The sequence below is a fragment of the Dipodomys merriami genome, unplaced genomic scaffold, assembly GCF_024711535.1.
Source record: "Dipodomys merriami isolate MVZ:Mamm:240054 unplaced genomic scaffold, mDipMer1.0.p SCAF_275, whole genome shotgun sequence".
Lineage (NCBI taxonomy): Eukaryota > Metazoa > Chordata > Mammalia > Rodentia > Heteromyidae > Dipodomys > Dipodomys merriami.
This window is the reverse complement of record NW_027204215.1, coordinates 125,941-140,923: the sequence shown is the minus strand read 5'-3', so window position 1 is coordinate 140,923 and position 14,983 is coordinate 125,941. Positions and strand designations below refer to the sequence as shown.

The 14,983-nt window shown below is 51.8% G+C and overlaps 1 protein-coding gene across 2 annotated transcripts in view; it reads left to right on the top strand.

Annotated features, from left to right (window-relative positions):
- The window catches only part of LOC138837742 (myelin transcription factor 1-like), a 68,185-nt gene that overhangs the window by 31,479 nt on the left and 21,723 nt on the right, over positions 1-14,983 (top strand). For both annotated transcript variants that reach the window (XM_070036682.1, XM_070036681.1), the window contains exons 5-10: positions 4,193-4,255; positions 5,440-5,687; positions 7,330-8,247; positions 10,515-10,649; positions 11,180-11,270; positions 12,255-12,368. In XM_070036682.1, the coding sequence (XP_069892783.1) occupies positions 4,193-4,255; positions 5,440-5,687; positions 7,330-8,247; positions 10,515-10,649; positions 11,180-11,270; positions 12,255-12,368 (1,569 nt within the window). The remainder of the gene's footprint in view (positions 1-4,192; positions 4,256-5,439; positions 5,688-7,329; positions 8,248-10,514; positions 10,650-11,179; positions 11,271-12,254; positions 12,369-14,983) is intronic.

Sequence of the window (14,983 nt, the reverse complement as noted above, 5' to 3'; positions counted from 1 at the left end):
CTTGGTTGAATCCTGCAAATGTTGCAGTTTGCCCACAGATGAGAGAAAGGGTTTCCACAACCTGAGTCAGTACGGTCGATTCATGGGCTGGTGGATGCAGCTGGCAGCTTTTTGATGTTTCTTCCTACTGTTCAGGGGTAGATTACTATTAAACTGTGAACAGATGGGTCAGGACCTGTTTTATTTCTTCATGCTACAATTATTAAGCGGATGTTTCTTTACCAGTCAGGAAAACAAGTACCTCAGAGCTTACTCCATGGTTCTTGTGAAGCGGATGGAACAATACTTTAGGCTTTAATTTGGAAATGGAAGGGCACGGGAGGTAGTCCCAGGCTGTGAAGGCTTCAGAGGATAGTTGCCACCCCAGGGATTCTCATGGAAGCACCGCGTGGTAGTGCTTTTACCCTACCTGTGAAGTGTGTAAAGTGAGCCTTAGGGTTAAGCGTTGTCCAACTAAAAGAGCTGGTTCATGTTCTCTATTGCTGGAAGCCCGGCGATGGGTCAGGGTAGAAAGGGTGACAAGCGGACAGCTGCAAGACCGGGCACTGGCGCTTCAGGGTTTCCCAGGAAGCGTCCCTGAAGCGCCCTAGAGGGAAGCCCCCTCAGATAGGCCCGAAGAAGCCATGGCTATGAGGCCTTGTGACTCTCAAAGGGCCCAGGAGGATGGCATTTAACTTGGGACACCTGGTGGGCAAATACATTGGTGTCTAATGTTCTACCAACAGTTTCTTCAGCATTTCCCCTGTTTCTTTTGGGAGGAGTGTTGGGAAGGACTGAACTTAGGGCCTTGTACATTCTAGCTAAGTGCTCTGTCACTGAACTACAAGCCCACAGTTCTTCATTTTTAAAAGGAATGCATAGAGCAAAATGGAACAGAGACTTATGCTAAGGAGTCCACCCAGCTCCACAGGTGATGACACTCATTCCTGTGCTCCTACATGGTTTTTGTCCACAGCCTCCACATGGCGATGATCTGCAGTGCATGTGTGGCTCATCCTGTACATCATTTGTGGTGAAAGCATTTATGCCTCCTTGGCATTTGCTGTTTGTCCCCTCCCTTGGCCAGTTTACCCTGGGATCTGATCAGATAATCAGATAAGGTGGCTCACACTGTGGGTGCAAGAATTGTGAGCGTGATACACAGAGGGCTTGCTGTTGCCATTTAGGAGAGGGATATTATGTTACAAGGACAAGTCGTGATTACTAGGCAAACTGGTGCAGAATCACTTGGGTGTAGTCCTGTGTTCTTGACTTTCTTCAGTAGACGAGTGACTTGTAACCCCTTTGCTTGCACTGATCACACCCCCAGATAACCGCGTAGCTCAGGAAGAACCTGTTCCCTGGGAGGTAGCAGGGTGCTTGTTACGAGGTGAGTAGAGGGGCCTGGATATAGCAGAACCCTGCCCTGCCTCTTTGTCCCCTAGGAACTGGTTGAATTTCCTTGTGCATTTAATTCCAAGGGAATGACTTGCCCTTGGCACCTGTGGAAAACTGACAGATACTACAAGTCTCATATTGGTCAAATCTAGCAGCTGCCACACAACCTCGGAAGGCTTTGTCAAAGCCAAGGATTAGGGTTATCAGCGTCGAGACACATCGTTAGGATAGCCAGGGCTTTATTCCTGAAGGCCTTCGTCTCTGAGCCATGGGCCAGCTCCTGCTTAGAGGACAGGTAGTGTGGGGGTCTTCTATGTGCCCCTGGGGTGGGAAGGAAGCCAGTCCCTTGAGAGGATGGTAACGAAAGCAAGAGGCCCCAAGCGAGGCTTTGACTCTCCTCCCAAGTGGAGTTACACAAGGCAAATGTTTGGGTCGTCAGATTGGCTGCTGAGAAGTGCATCCCAGCCCTTTGCCGCCTTGCTTGTTCTGCCCCCTTGCATCTCTGCCACCGACTTCAGCTGCGCAGGAGCCAAGGCTGGGAAGTTCAGGAGTACGACTGAGCGCCTTGAGGACCAGGCAGGGATCAGCCAGGGTCTGTCTCTTCCATGGTAACGGAGGCATGGAGCCTGGGCTTACAGGCATTCCTACATATTACAGATGCACACATGAGCGTATAAGCTATTCATAGCCCCGTGTGCCGTATGTGTTTACACGTGTTTATTGATTGTGTATATTCACATGTATTCAGGGTATTTATAGGCACCGTGTGTGCTTGTATGTATTCCTGTGCACACAGTTGCTCATATGAACTTGTAGGTGGTCATAGGTGCTTATGGGCACTGACAGGTGAATCTGTGAATCTCAAGGTTGATGCCTACTACCACTGCAGACTTTGGAGCCTCTGGCTGGATGTGTTCTCAGCTGCTGGGTATCGGGGGTTTCCTGTATCCTGTCCCAGAGTGGCCTTGCCAGTTCAACACATGTTGGATTTTAGCTAAGTGTCATGCCCTGAGGTTGGGTGGAGAGGTGTTGGCTGGGGACCAGGACCCTTCTGAGCAGCGGAGGAGTTGCTTAGAGCAGGTGACATGGGGTGGGGAGGGGGCAACACAGCGCCCCACAGGCCTCCACAGCAGCTGTCACCTAATTGCCCGATTAACTCAGCGATTAATCAGCTAATTGGGACCTCAGCTTCAAGCCTTACATAACAAGGAGCTTTTTGTGAAAAGTCTCTAAGCTAGTTCTTGAGACGGTAAAGTAAGTGTGAGCCTGGGTTTCACAATAGACGGGCCAGGGTCACGGCAACTCCCTCTGTCTAGAAAGGAAATCTGATAAAAATCCCTCCGGACTCTTCCCTCCTCCTTCCCTCCTGGTGGCCTCAGTTTCTCTTCCATTCTGCTCTGCCTCTCTATCTTCCTTTTAACGCATCAAAGTCCAGCACTAAGGGCAGCTGCCCCCTTAATGCCCTTCTAAGAGTGGCCTGTGGGGGAGGGAAGCCCTTAGGAGCCCCAGCTACTGACATTGTTTGGACTGGGACCGGCTCTGGGGAGGTCAACAACTGTGGCCTACAAGGCCAGTTTTGGGTCCCTGGTATCTGAAGTCAGGCCATAGCCAATCTACTAGCTACCATTGGTGTTATCCGGACAGGAGGAGTTAGTGTCCTTTACCTGGCTCTCAGAAGCTGCCCTTCACCTGTCCCTGTACAGGCCCTGGGTAGATGTGCTATGTTTTAGGAGAGCCCAGCCTGATCATAGGCAGGAGCTCAGACCTGAGACCCCCATCCTGTGTACCTCCACCAGTACAGGGAGGTTTCTGTCCCTAACCCATGGGGAGCTCCATCTTTCAGGCAGTGTGGAGGTTTCCCTGTCTTGCCAGTTCGCAGTAGCATGGTGTCATTGCAACGCCTTGCAGCCTGCGGACTGTGAACATGTCTCAATCCGTAGGAGCCGGTGGTGTGGTGGATGCTGGCTTCACACACTACCCAGGCCCCTCTGCGGCTGCTGTCACTTGACAGATCTTGTAGAACCCTGGCCTTGCTGCCATGGTTGGGTAGTGTGGCCAGTGCCCATGAATGGAATCTTCCAGAGCTCCCCACAGACTTAGACACATTGCTAGACAGGTGATAGCTGAAGGAAGGAACTTGGGGTCTTACTCTCACACCGTTATAGCTTCCGTCATGGGGGGCAGTGCCTTTCTCAGAACAGCTGGCACGTCCTTCACCTGGCAGGGGGCAGCCTTCCCGGCTTCTCATTGCTCTGTGGTAGCCGGGACCCGTACAAGGCCAGAGGTACTGGGGGCGTTGGCTCGGGCCACACAGCGCTTTCCCTGCTTGGCAGCCATTCGGCTTGCAGGGAAGGGGGCACAGACTGCCCTTGGTGGGCACAGGCCTTCTAGCCTTGGTGATGGGCCTGGAGAATGCCGACTTTTGTGCTCTGGTCTTGCGCCAGATGAGCACGAGCTCTCTCTGGAGAGGATGCTGCTTCTGGGTGCCTCAGGGGGGCTTGTCTCTGAGCCCCTGGATGCCTGTTGGCAGCTGGCAGAATGTCTGCCTGGGGGCAAGGAAGCTGTCCAGCAAGCAGATGCCAGTGTGAGAAGCCTGCTCTTATACATACAGATCTTTAATTAAACATACTCATAAAACTGTAATGAGCTATTCATTTATTTAAATGGGCTGAGTTATTTTGCTAATTTTTCTTAACAAACTACCAGTTTTATCCTGAGATAAATGGTTCAGAGACCATCTCCTGTTCCCCAGGCTGGTCCTGGTGGGTCCTTAGACTCTTGACACCTGTGGTGACCTTTTCTGCTTGTCCCCCAGCTGTCCCACCCCAGGATGCACAGGCTCTGGACATGTTCGGGGAAAGTACTCCAGGCACCGAAGGTAAGAGGCCCCTGGGCTCTCTCAGAGGTTCTTGTGAAGGAAATTTGGGGTTCCCTCCCTGACTCTAGGCCCTTCTATGGATTAAACATCTTCTGTTTCCGTCTGTGGCTGTTGGTGCCAGGCTGGCCCCAGTTGTCTTCACTCTGGACCATACTCCTGTGGGGCCTTTGCCTGGATGAGTCTGGGTGGGAGTGAGCCAGGAGGAAGCAGCCAGACAGCTGTGCCTTGGTTTTCTCACCAGGGGCTGCTTCAAGACAGGGGTGTGTTCATGTGGCAGTGTTTACAGCAGGCCTGGTGCAGCCCAGGAGGACTCAAGCCTGCCCCTCTCCTCCCATCAGGATGCCTTGCAATTCCCTTGTCTTGCTGGTCCAAAGTAGCATGGGGTATTGGCAACTTCTTGCAACCCTTGAACTGTGGGTGTGTCTCAGCACACAGGAACCTGAACCATGGTAAACACTGGCCTCTGACACTACGCAGGCCTTTGGAGTGAGGGTCTTGCATCATCCCCCAGAGCCCTGACAGACCTACAGGGTCTTAGGCACTGGACAGGTCTGAGGGCCAACCTGGGCCCTAATGTGAACTGCTGCTAAGGCTATCAGTGTGGTCATTTCATGTGATCCTCCTGATCTCCTTAGATGTCCCCACTGCCATGCCAGGTTCACAGGATTGGTGTGGATGTAAAAGGCAGAAGATGAGACATAAGGGGTGAGAGTGAGGGGAAATGATTGGAGACTGGGTTAGGGTATCTGTGGGATACTGGCTGGATCTGGTGGGATGACTTGGAGAGAAGCAGCCCAGGTCAGCAAGGCCCTGAAGGACTAGGAATCCTTGCTGCAAGGGTAGAGGTGTCCCACTGCAATGCAATTTAAAATATAACCAGGAACTTTTAAACGGATACGTATGTATACATACATATATATGTGTGTGTGTGTGTTTATATACATACACACACATTTAAAAGTTCCTGGTCCGATACATATATACGTACATACATAAATACATACACACATATACACAATTAGATGTAAGATTTTAAATATATCAGAGCTTGGGGCTTCCAGCTGAGAGTGGCAGCAGAGGGAGAAAAACCCCAGGAGATGCTCACAGGGCTCAGATGCTCACAGATGCTCAGAGGCTTCTGTGGCCTTGGCCTGGCCTTTTGCCTCACCCTCTCTATCTCCCAGTTTACAGAGTTGTCCTCTGGCCAAGAAGAGGAAGCAGGAGGGCACTGAGGCTGAGCACCTGGTGTCCAAGAGGAAGTCGCACCCCCTGAGGCTGGCTCTGGATGAGAGCTATCGTGTGGACAGTGACGGCAGTGAGGATGCGGGGGTGAAGGAAGCCTCTGTCTCAGACGAATCGGAAGGCCCTCTGGAGGAGGCTGATGCTGAGATGTCAGGACAGGAGCAGATTCATCGCTTGGAGCCAGCTGAAGGTGCTCTGTCGCTCTTTCTTCTCTGAATAAAGGCTGCTTAGTGTGGCCTGGAGAATTGCAGCCTGTGAGCAGGGAGGGAGCTAGCCTGAGTGAGTAGAGCCTTCCCGAGAACAAGGCATGTGTTGTGCCAACACGGGCCGCTTCCTGAGAGAGGAGCTGCCGGGGCTGCAGGGGTTTGTGGTGTGTGCAAGTATCACGTAGGGAGAAGTGGGAAGGCATGCAGACCCTGAGCTGGTGTGCATGTGCACCAGTGTCTGTGCTATGTGTAAGATGGCGTGTCTGTGGGGGCTCTCAGATGGATTTTGGAGACGTTGGCTCAGACACTAAGGAGAGGCGTGAGGAAGTACCTCAGGTCGCACATCACATGATGAAGGACGGAGTGGGAACTCCAAAGGGGGCTTCAGAGGAACGTGGGGAAGCTGAGGGAGGAGAGAGGGAGTCAAGGGGCTCCGCGCTGTGGGAACCACAGGATTAACCACAGGGAGGACCTGGACCTTGGCGAGTGTAGGAAGGGGTAGTCTCTTGATCTCCAGAGAGGAGTTTCTATCATTCCCCCAGAGCCCTGGCAGAGCGGCAGAGTTCAGAGTGAGTTCTGGGAGTTGGAATGAAAATTGAGGCCCAATCCTTCTCAACCTCCTTCCCCACAAGCTTTTGGGATCAGCTGACTTTGAGATGGACTTTCGCCATTTGCGGCAGTACTGGGGCCGGGGAGCTGGGTAGAGCTCACCCCCATTTTATTGGCAGGTGCTGTATCACTGAGTAAGGTTCCAGCCCTTTTATTTTGGAAGCCATCCAGGCTGATCCCTCTCTGATTTTCTTCTAGTCCTCTGGAGCAAGAGCATGGTCCATGGAACCAAGGTAGCTTCTGTGTTCCAGGTAGAAAAGACCCTGATATGCATGCTTGTTAGGAGAAGGCTATTTGGAGCTGAAGCCCTGGGTCAGGTCTCGTGGCTGGAGCTATCTGGGCCTCCTCAGTGTGTGTGAGCATACAGTAGCAGCACATGCTCCTGCTACTGACTGTGAGTCCCACGGGGCTGGTGTGTAGTCAACTCATCTTAGTTATTGGAGTTAAAAGCTATAAATTTGGTTCCTTTAAATATTATTACAGATGTGTGTGTGTGTGTGTGTGTGTGTGTGTGTGCACATGTGTGTATGCTGATACTGAGGCTTGAACTCCAGCTTTTGTACCCTTGGTTGGCTTTTCCACTCAAGGGTAGCACACTATCATTTGAGCCACACCTCCACTTTCAGCTTTTTGCCAGTCAATTGAAGGTAAGAGTCTCACAGACTTTCTGTTTGGGCTGGCTTCGAATCTCAGATCCTCAGATCTCAGCCTCCTGAATAGCTAGGATTATAGGTGAAAGCCGCTAGCACCTGGCTTTCGTTAGGAAATAACTGGAGCTGAAAAATATCAAAGTGACTTAATTCTTGGCTTTCAGGGGACAGAGGCATGCAGGATCTCCCTGGTCTTTGCATCCAGGCTGAGGGCTGATGGGAAGGGCCACACCTAGATCCTGTACCTCTTCCTAGACTTTGGTATCTGGGCAATCAGGTGGAAAGGTGGCTTCTGGTTAAGAGCAGAGACCTGGAGATACTCTGTCTGTTCTCCTCCAGCCCCCATTGTGTTTCTGATTTTATGCAGGAAGGAGCCCCATCAAGCCTCATTTTGGATCTAACCCCACCAGTAGCCCCTCTGGTCCCTCCAAGAGCAGCTACAGCAGCTACCAGGGAATCATTGCAACCTCTCTTCTAAACTTGGGTCAAATTGCTGAAGAGACCCTGGTTGGGGAGGACTTGGTCCAGGTGGCCAAGCCAGTCCCCAGTGTTGTGCACCTGCTCCAGGAGGAGACTACGGAGGGGGCTACCAGTGATGAAAGTGAGAAGGAACTCTTTATCCAGCCAGAAGATGCAGAAGAGGTCATTGAGGTCACCAGTGACCATTCCCAAGAGCCCTGTGCCCAGTCCCTGGAGGATGTGGCCAGAGAGGAGTTCAGTAATCAGAAAGGTGTTCTGAGTCAAGAAGAGGAGGAGGAGGAGGAGGAGGAGGAGGAGGAAGAGGAGGAGGAGGAGGAAGAGGAGGAAGAAGAGGAAGAGGAAGAAGAAGAGGAGGAAGAGGAGGAGGAAGAGGAGGAGGAGGAAGAGGAAGAGGAGGAGGAGGAGGAAGAGGAGGAAGACAGGGAAGAGGAGGCAGGTCCTGATGTGATTTTCAGGGAGGCCATCTCTCATACTTCTGCCCAGAAGGGCCCTGAGCCCCAGTGTCCAGAACCACACAGTCCCAAGCCTGAGTACTCAGTCATTGTGGAGGTTCGCTCTGATGACGACAAGGATGAAGATGCTCGATCCCAGAAGTCAGTGGTCACAGATGAGTCAGAGATGTACGACATGATGACGCGTGGAAACCTGGGTCTTCTGGAACAAGCCATTGCCCTGAAGGCTGAGCAGGTGCGCGCTGTGTGTGAGCCAGGCTGTCCGCCAGTTGAGCAGAGCCAGATGGGCCCAAGTGAGCCAGGGAAGGCGCTGAAAACTCTGGATGCTGTTCGGAAGAGCTGTTACAGCAAAGGTAGGCTGGTGTGGCCTGCCTGGCACTTTACCAAGGAGTGCAGCCTTACCCCAGGCATGCAGGCTAGGGAGAGACATGACCACAGGTTCTTACAGCTGGGGTGAGGGAAGAATAGAAAAGCAGATGGAACAATACACACAGAACTGTGCCAAAGAGGAAGGAAATGGGCTGTACTCCTTCAAGTAGAGTCATCTGGAGAGACACATGAGGGTGAGCTGTGTAGAAGGGGCTAGGTGGGAGAGAGAGACGGCGGTAGGAGGGCTGGTGTCCCAGCTCGTGTGCTGCCGGCTGGTCAGTGCCACCCCTCCCTGAGTCTGTGGCAGGGGTCGTACGGTGATAGACCCTGACACTGGGCAGCCTTCAGTCATCTCCTGCTCCTCTGTGTGGTTGAGACCATTAGGCAGACACAGGGTTATTAGTTTGTTCTTGCTCCTCTGGGGGTAGCAGCCTGTGGACAGCTCTGCATTTGCACCTGGGTTTTAGTTTTAAAGAACCTAGGTGCGAGGATGGCATTCCTCGGCCTCACAGAATGGCTGTGGTGGGGAGTCAGCCCAGCCTGACTTCTGGAAGGGGTTTGGGCCTGGGTTGATGTTGGGGATGGGATGGACACAGCAGTTCAGGTCCGAGGAAGTGTTGTGACCACCAGCATCCGAAGGACGGGCTGGTCATGTGTGTTCTTCTGCCCATGTCATGTACTCTTAACCCAGACAGGGGCCTGGGGCTGCTCCATAAGTGAACTAGCTTGTAATGCTAGGAGGCCAGGCCTTGGAAATGCCACCTCTGACCCTTACACTTCTCTGAGCCTGATGTCTCTACTCTCCTAATTTCAGGGTGTTACCTTGACCTCAGTCTCTTCTTTCCCTCTCCAAGGCTAGGTTCTTTTCTCTGGATAGAGTTAGGTAGTGGGAGTCCTTGTGCTCTTATACAGCCTGCTCTCAGGAAGGGCAGCAGTGTGTGTGTGTGTGTGTGTGTGTGTGTGTGTGTGTGTGTGTGTGTGTGTGTGTGTGTGTGTGTGTGTGTGTGTGTGTGTGTGTGTGTGTGTGTGTGTGCGTGCGTGCGTGGGTGGGAATGCAGTGAGTATGTGTGAGACTCAGATAGGAGTCAGGGGCCAAGAAGTTAAGAGATGCATATATGGGGAGCCCATAGGCTACACACATGGTCATCTCAGCCAGGAGATCTGTTGGTACAGATACCGAGATATACCTTCTGGGAATATCCATGTCTATGAGACAAGGGGATAGAAACTGAAGGCTTAGGCTTGGGGTCATGGGCATCAGGGAACACAGATTGAAGGTGACAGACTCAGAGCCAGGTTTGAGGCTTTGGGTCTGTAGAACAGGGAAGACTCTGGTGGGACACCTAGTGAGCCCAGGTATGTGAAGGACTTAGACTTGTGGACAAGAAATAGAATGCCCGGCATTTAGGGGTAGATTTTGAGGACATAACCCAGGAAGACGTGGAGGGTAGATTTGGTAATATCAGACAGGGCCGTTTGGCTGTAGGAATTTGCACACATGTGGAAGGGCAGACAGTGGGGCTGATGTTAGGGGTAGATGAAGTAAGTGCTCTGGACAAGGCACGTATGAGGTACAGATTTGGGGGCTCCTCAGGACACTGTTGCCCAGACGAGTGGAAACCTGAATCCCTGTCCATTCAAATTTGGAAGGGCAGAGCCAGGGCTTCTTTTCTTTGGAGCCCTCCGCCAGGCCTGCCTTTTGTGGTGCTGGGTTTCTGGGCTTGGCTCTGGACTAGCCTATCCAGATGCCAGCCACCCTCTGAGGATCCTCTTCTAGTCCCCATACTTACAGTGTGCCTGTGCCTGGGCTGATCAGTGCCAGGAGAGGTCAGTAACTATGACTGACTTTTTTTTTTTTGTTCAGGCATTTAATTGTCACACAGCCTTGAGTAAATGACTTAACCTCTGTTCTCTTCACTTCATCAAAGCCCAAAGTCACCTTTTGTCAGGGAGAGTGACAAACGCACTCATCTACGAGGCCTCCATAGCTGTTTGCAGCCACGACCTGGGCTGTTTTCTTCAAAAGTTTGCCCCCCTGCATTTAGGGTAGGAGAGAGCCACTGGCTTAGGCCTATCTAAAGATGATTCCATCTTTCCCGCTTTCCCGCTCTGGCCCCTCTTGGCTCCTAAGCAGTCTCACACCCCTTGCTTCTGGATATTAGAACGATGGAAGAAGTTTTATCTGTCTCTTTCTTCTTACAACCACTACCCAGCCTCCTGGCTCTATGGGGGTGTATCTTGTATGTTTTAGATTCTTCCAGAACCGAGAAGCGTGAGATCAAGTGTCCAACACCTGGCTGTGATGGAACTGGCCATGTTACTGGGTTGTACCCTCACCACCGCAGCTTGTCTGGCTGTCCCCACAAGGACAGAATCCCGCCAGAGAGTAAGTAGCTTCACAGCCCGAGGCTCAGGCTCCTGTGGTATTAGACATGTCCACTGGAAGGGGCAGCCTGCCCAGAGCCCTGTCCCTTTGGGATTCCCAAATGCTCATTCTTATTCCCTCAAGCGTCATAAGCCCAAATCTGAGCCATATAAGGCAGGGGATGTAACTGGCTCAGATCTCCACCTAGAAATTCCAGGTTGGATCAGAGTCCCTGATAGATACAGACGCATATTGTGAAAGGCAATGGCTATGTCTTCTGTGACCTCTGTGTCTGAAAGCTTAACCCTTGGTCTGGATGAAGAAATTGTGGAAATTAGGTTCAGAGTTGCAAAACAGCGGGAAGGCACATACCCAAGTCGGCTGGAGACAGTGCTCGCATTTGTGGTTCTGGTCTGGAGCTGCCCAGGGTTGTTGCTTCAGGCCATCACGGCTTCCCTCTGCCGACAAAGCCTTTGGAGGGCTCCTGGATCTCCTTGCACTGACCCCTTAAGCACACCTGCTCACATCTGTCCTCCCTGCTTCTTCTACAGTCTTGGCCATGCATGAGAACGTGCTAAAGTGCCCCACTCCTGGCTGCACAGGCCAGGGCCACGTGAACAGCAACCGAAACACACATAGAAGGTACTGGTTTGAGCTGGGCTGAGGTGGGGATGCGGGCTGCCAGATCTGTCCCAGGGCCCTTGTCTTGGAATGGCTCTGGGCAGACGTGTAGCTCCTGAGAAATGCTGTGTCCTTGCTTGGGCAGGTGGCAGCTGGTGAGACCAGATCAGGGTGTTGTAGCTAGCACCCTGTGAGCTGGGGCACACGTGCACCTTTTCTGAGAAGTCTCATGCCCTTGTGGGCGTCACAGCCTGTCCACTTTTGGAAAATCTCCTGTCTGTGGGTGGAAGGAAACAATTGAGAACATAAGCAGGAAACTCAGTGGCCAAGGCTGCACTCTGGGGCTGCTTTGGAGGAATTCCAAGACCAGTGGTCACAAGGCTTCTGTTCACTGTCCATTCAGTTGTCTTGTTTTCCTCCGTGAGAATGGATCAGACCCATACCCACCTGGAGAGCAGCAGGTGGTAATCTCGTAGGGTGTGTCTGAGCCCCGGTGGGCACATTCTTAGCTGGGAGAGTCGCCAGGGCTTTCAAGACCACTTTGTTCAAAAAGAGTCAAGTGCCCGAGTCAGTGTGATTGTGTGACCCCCACAGTCTAGGAGTTGGCACTGACAGATGAACCTGTTCCCTTCTTCTCTTTTGAGGGGAAGATGCTTTCCAGGGAAGGATAGGCATCTTGCAAGTACTGTGTCCAGGTTGTGGTCAGTTTCCTTGACAGTGTGATTCAGAGTTGGCTCCAGATTCCAACCTTGGGAGGAGGGAGGGGAGGAGCGAGCTTAGTGACTGACCCATGGAGAAGAGGGGGTCTGCCCAAGGCTTGCACTTTCTTAAGCAAAAATGGACTGAGAAGCCTGTACGTTGAGAACATAGGACAAAGCTGGACAAAAAGCCCTGTCCTGTTGGAATGTCAGTTATGCTCCTGACTCTGGGCCTCACAAGCCTGCAGCTCCTGGAACAGGCCTGGGCTGGGGAACGCCTCAATGTCTGTCCTTTTCATTCTTCTAGTTTGTCTGGATGTCCGATTGCTGCTGCTGAAAAATTGGCCAAGTCTCATGAGAAGCAGCAGCCACAGGCGGGAGACCCTTCCAAGAATAGCTCCAATTCAGATCGGATTCTCAGGTGGGTGAGATAAGCCACAAAATAGAAAGGACTACCTCCTAGATGCCTGCCGGCAGGGTCCCTCGCTCAGTCTCAGGTGGGGTGTGTGTGTGTGTGTGTGTGTACAAACACATGTGTACCTCGGCATACAGGGCCAGTCTCACATCTGTCAAGCTCTCTAGGGCCCCAACCAAGGTGTAGATATCTGCCTGGCTGCCTGGCCTTAGCCTTAGACCTTGCCCTCTTTCAAGATATCTAACCCGACCAGTTCCTTTATTGGAGGAACCATGTGCAGAGAGAGACTGTGCCAGTGGGAAGGAGCATTTTAAGCAGGAAGCATCTGGCTGCTCTCTTTTCTCTCCCATCCCAGAGTTGACCATACACAAGATGAGGGGGGGCATAAGCCTTGCTCCCCAAAGTACTCCTTTTGTATGGTCACCTGCTGGCCTGTGTGCAGGTAGGTATGTGTATGTGTGTCTGAGTAACCATTTGCTGTGTATGCATCCATGTGAGTGTGTTTAGACAAGTGTGCAAGTGCATGAATAAATGTACTTCCACCAACAAGGAGCATTCTGAAGGGCTGTCCAGAGCACATCTGCTTAGTCCCCCATTCAGGAAACCCTAGAAAGTAGATGTCACACATAAGATCAGAGCCTGAGGGACTCACTTGAGGCTCCCCCTCCAGCCTGTCTTCAGAGATGTCTCTGGAGTGCAGTCCACTACTGTCTCTGTAGGTGTGGGGGTATGAGTCCTGGAAGCACAGGTGCAGTTGGCTGGGAGGACACTCCTTCCTTTCCCTACTTGCTCTTCTCACTCAGAGGACACTTTGCTCTTCATTTCTCTGAGAAACTAGGACTGACTTATGTTTTCCTTTTCCTGTGTTTTGGACACCTGTTCCATTTCTGTCTCCTCGCACATGAGTGGGAGACAAGGGTGGCATGCCACTGCTCTGTTCTTGTAGGCCCCCCTAGCTACCGCCCTCTTCCTTTCCTGGCACACTCCAGCCAGATGGGAGCTGCCCACTTAGGCTTTGCCATGTTTGGCTCTTCTCCGGCCTGTTTCAGAGGCCCTCTCCCAAAGAACATTCCCCCGCACTATAGCTCTGGCTCTCCAGCCACATTGGTATTCCCAGTCTTTGGAGCACTCAAGTCCTACCCATTGGCACTTTTAACTCTGCTGGTCCCCGGTGGCATAGTCCCACCAGTTGGCTCTCAGACGGTTTTTACTCTGTCTTATGCTCTTACTTCTAGCTTCCTGTCAGTTATTATTTGATTTTTTCCCCGTGTTTTGGTGTAAGACACTGACAGAAATGTCAAAAGAGGCCTGGACGTGACTTTGCTTGATGTCCGTGAGAGGACAGGCTCTGAGACTTCACTCTCGGGGACTCTGGCCTTCGTTAATATCCACCTGTGAAAAGCAGACAGCAAACAAAGTCTCATGAGACTCCAGTGACATTCTGCCTTCCTCCCCGTGATGAACACTTGCCAGGACTCGTAATGGCAGCACAACACAGAAACCTTTCATGAAACTGTTGATTCTATCTGGGGCCTATATTTCTGGAGTCCTAACCTAGGTTGTAAGGGTTAGTGCTGCAAAGCTTTGCATGTCTCCAACATGAAGTGTGCAGATACTGGCTCAAGCCTGGCCAAGAGAATCTGTTAAGATCAAAGCCAATGTCTCTGTGCCAGTGGCTAGTTGACCTTGCTCTTGCAGCCTCTCCAGATCCTGCTGGGCGTGTCCAGTATGGATTCCCACTCTTCTTGGACCATGGGTTCACCCGATCCCTGCTGGTATCTGGTCTTCCTAGGTCCTTTAGAGTGGGCTCTGTGGTTTGCAGGGCCAGCCCAGTGATTCTCTTCTCAGACCACACTGAAGTTCTATAAGTGTTCAGTCTTCAGAGGTTTTCATCATCATGCTCAAGGGTATTGCTTTGTCCAGTCAGAAAGAATGAGAGCTAGAAAGTCACCTGGGCCCCTTTTCTTTCTGATCTCTCTGAGCCAGTTGGTTCCAAAGCACTTCTGTGCTCTCCTGTCTCAGTCCTCACAGCTCATCTTCCTTTCTACATCCTGTGTTGGGTGCATTGTTTCCCAACAACTCTCCCTGAACCAGTAACAATGAACTGGGTAATCACAATGTCCCTTTTTGTTGTTGGTGACCATTCCAGCAGCTCCCCACTTCAAGAACGGAGGCATTGCCTGAAGGACATAGAAACCTCTGCTCTTAACCCACCATGCCCTAATTCTTGCTTTTGCTGAAGTGCTAGATTATTTTGCCCCTAGAATTCTGCCTTCTAGTGGTCTGCTGTGGTGCTCAGCTGTGCTGCCGTTGGGCTTTCTGCCAAGACCTCATTAATGGTTGCTGAGCTGTTGGACGCCTGCTCGCCTGAGCTCTGGCCTAAGTTCTCCTAAGTCTCAGGCCTTTCCTTTGGCTGCCAGTGGACATACTATGGTTTCTTCCAGGTTGCTATTGTTTCCTCCTTATAGGCCGCCCTTTGTCATACTGTTTATAGGCCTGTCTCAGGGGTTCTTCATACTCTTCATACTTCATAACCAGCTTCTAGGAGCAGGATATGGGAGATGGGTCTCCATTCTTGCTTGGGTGTGATGGGAGGGGTTAACCTGGGATTTCTGGGTTGC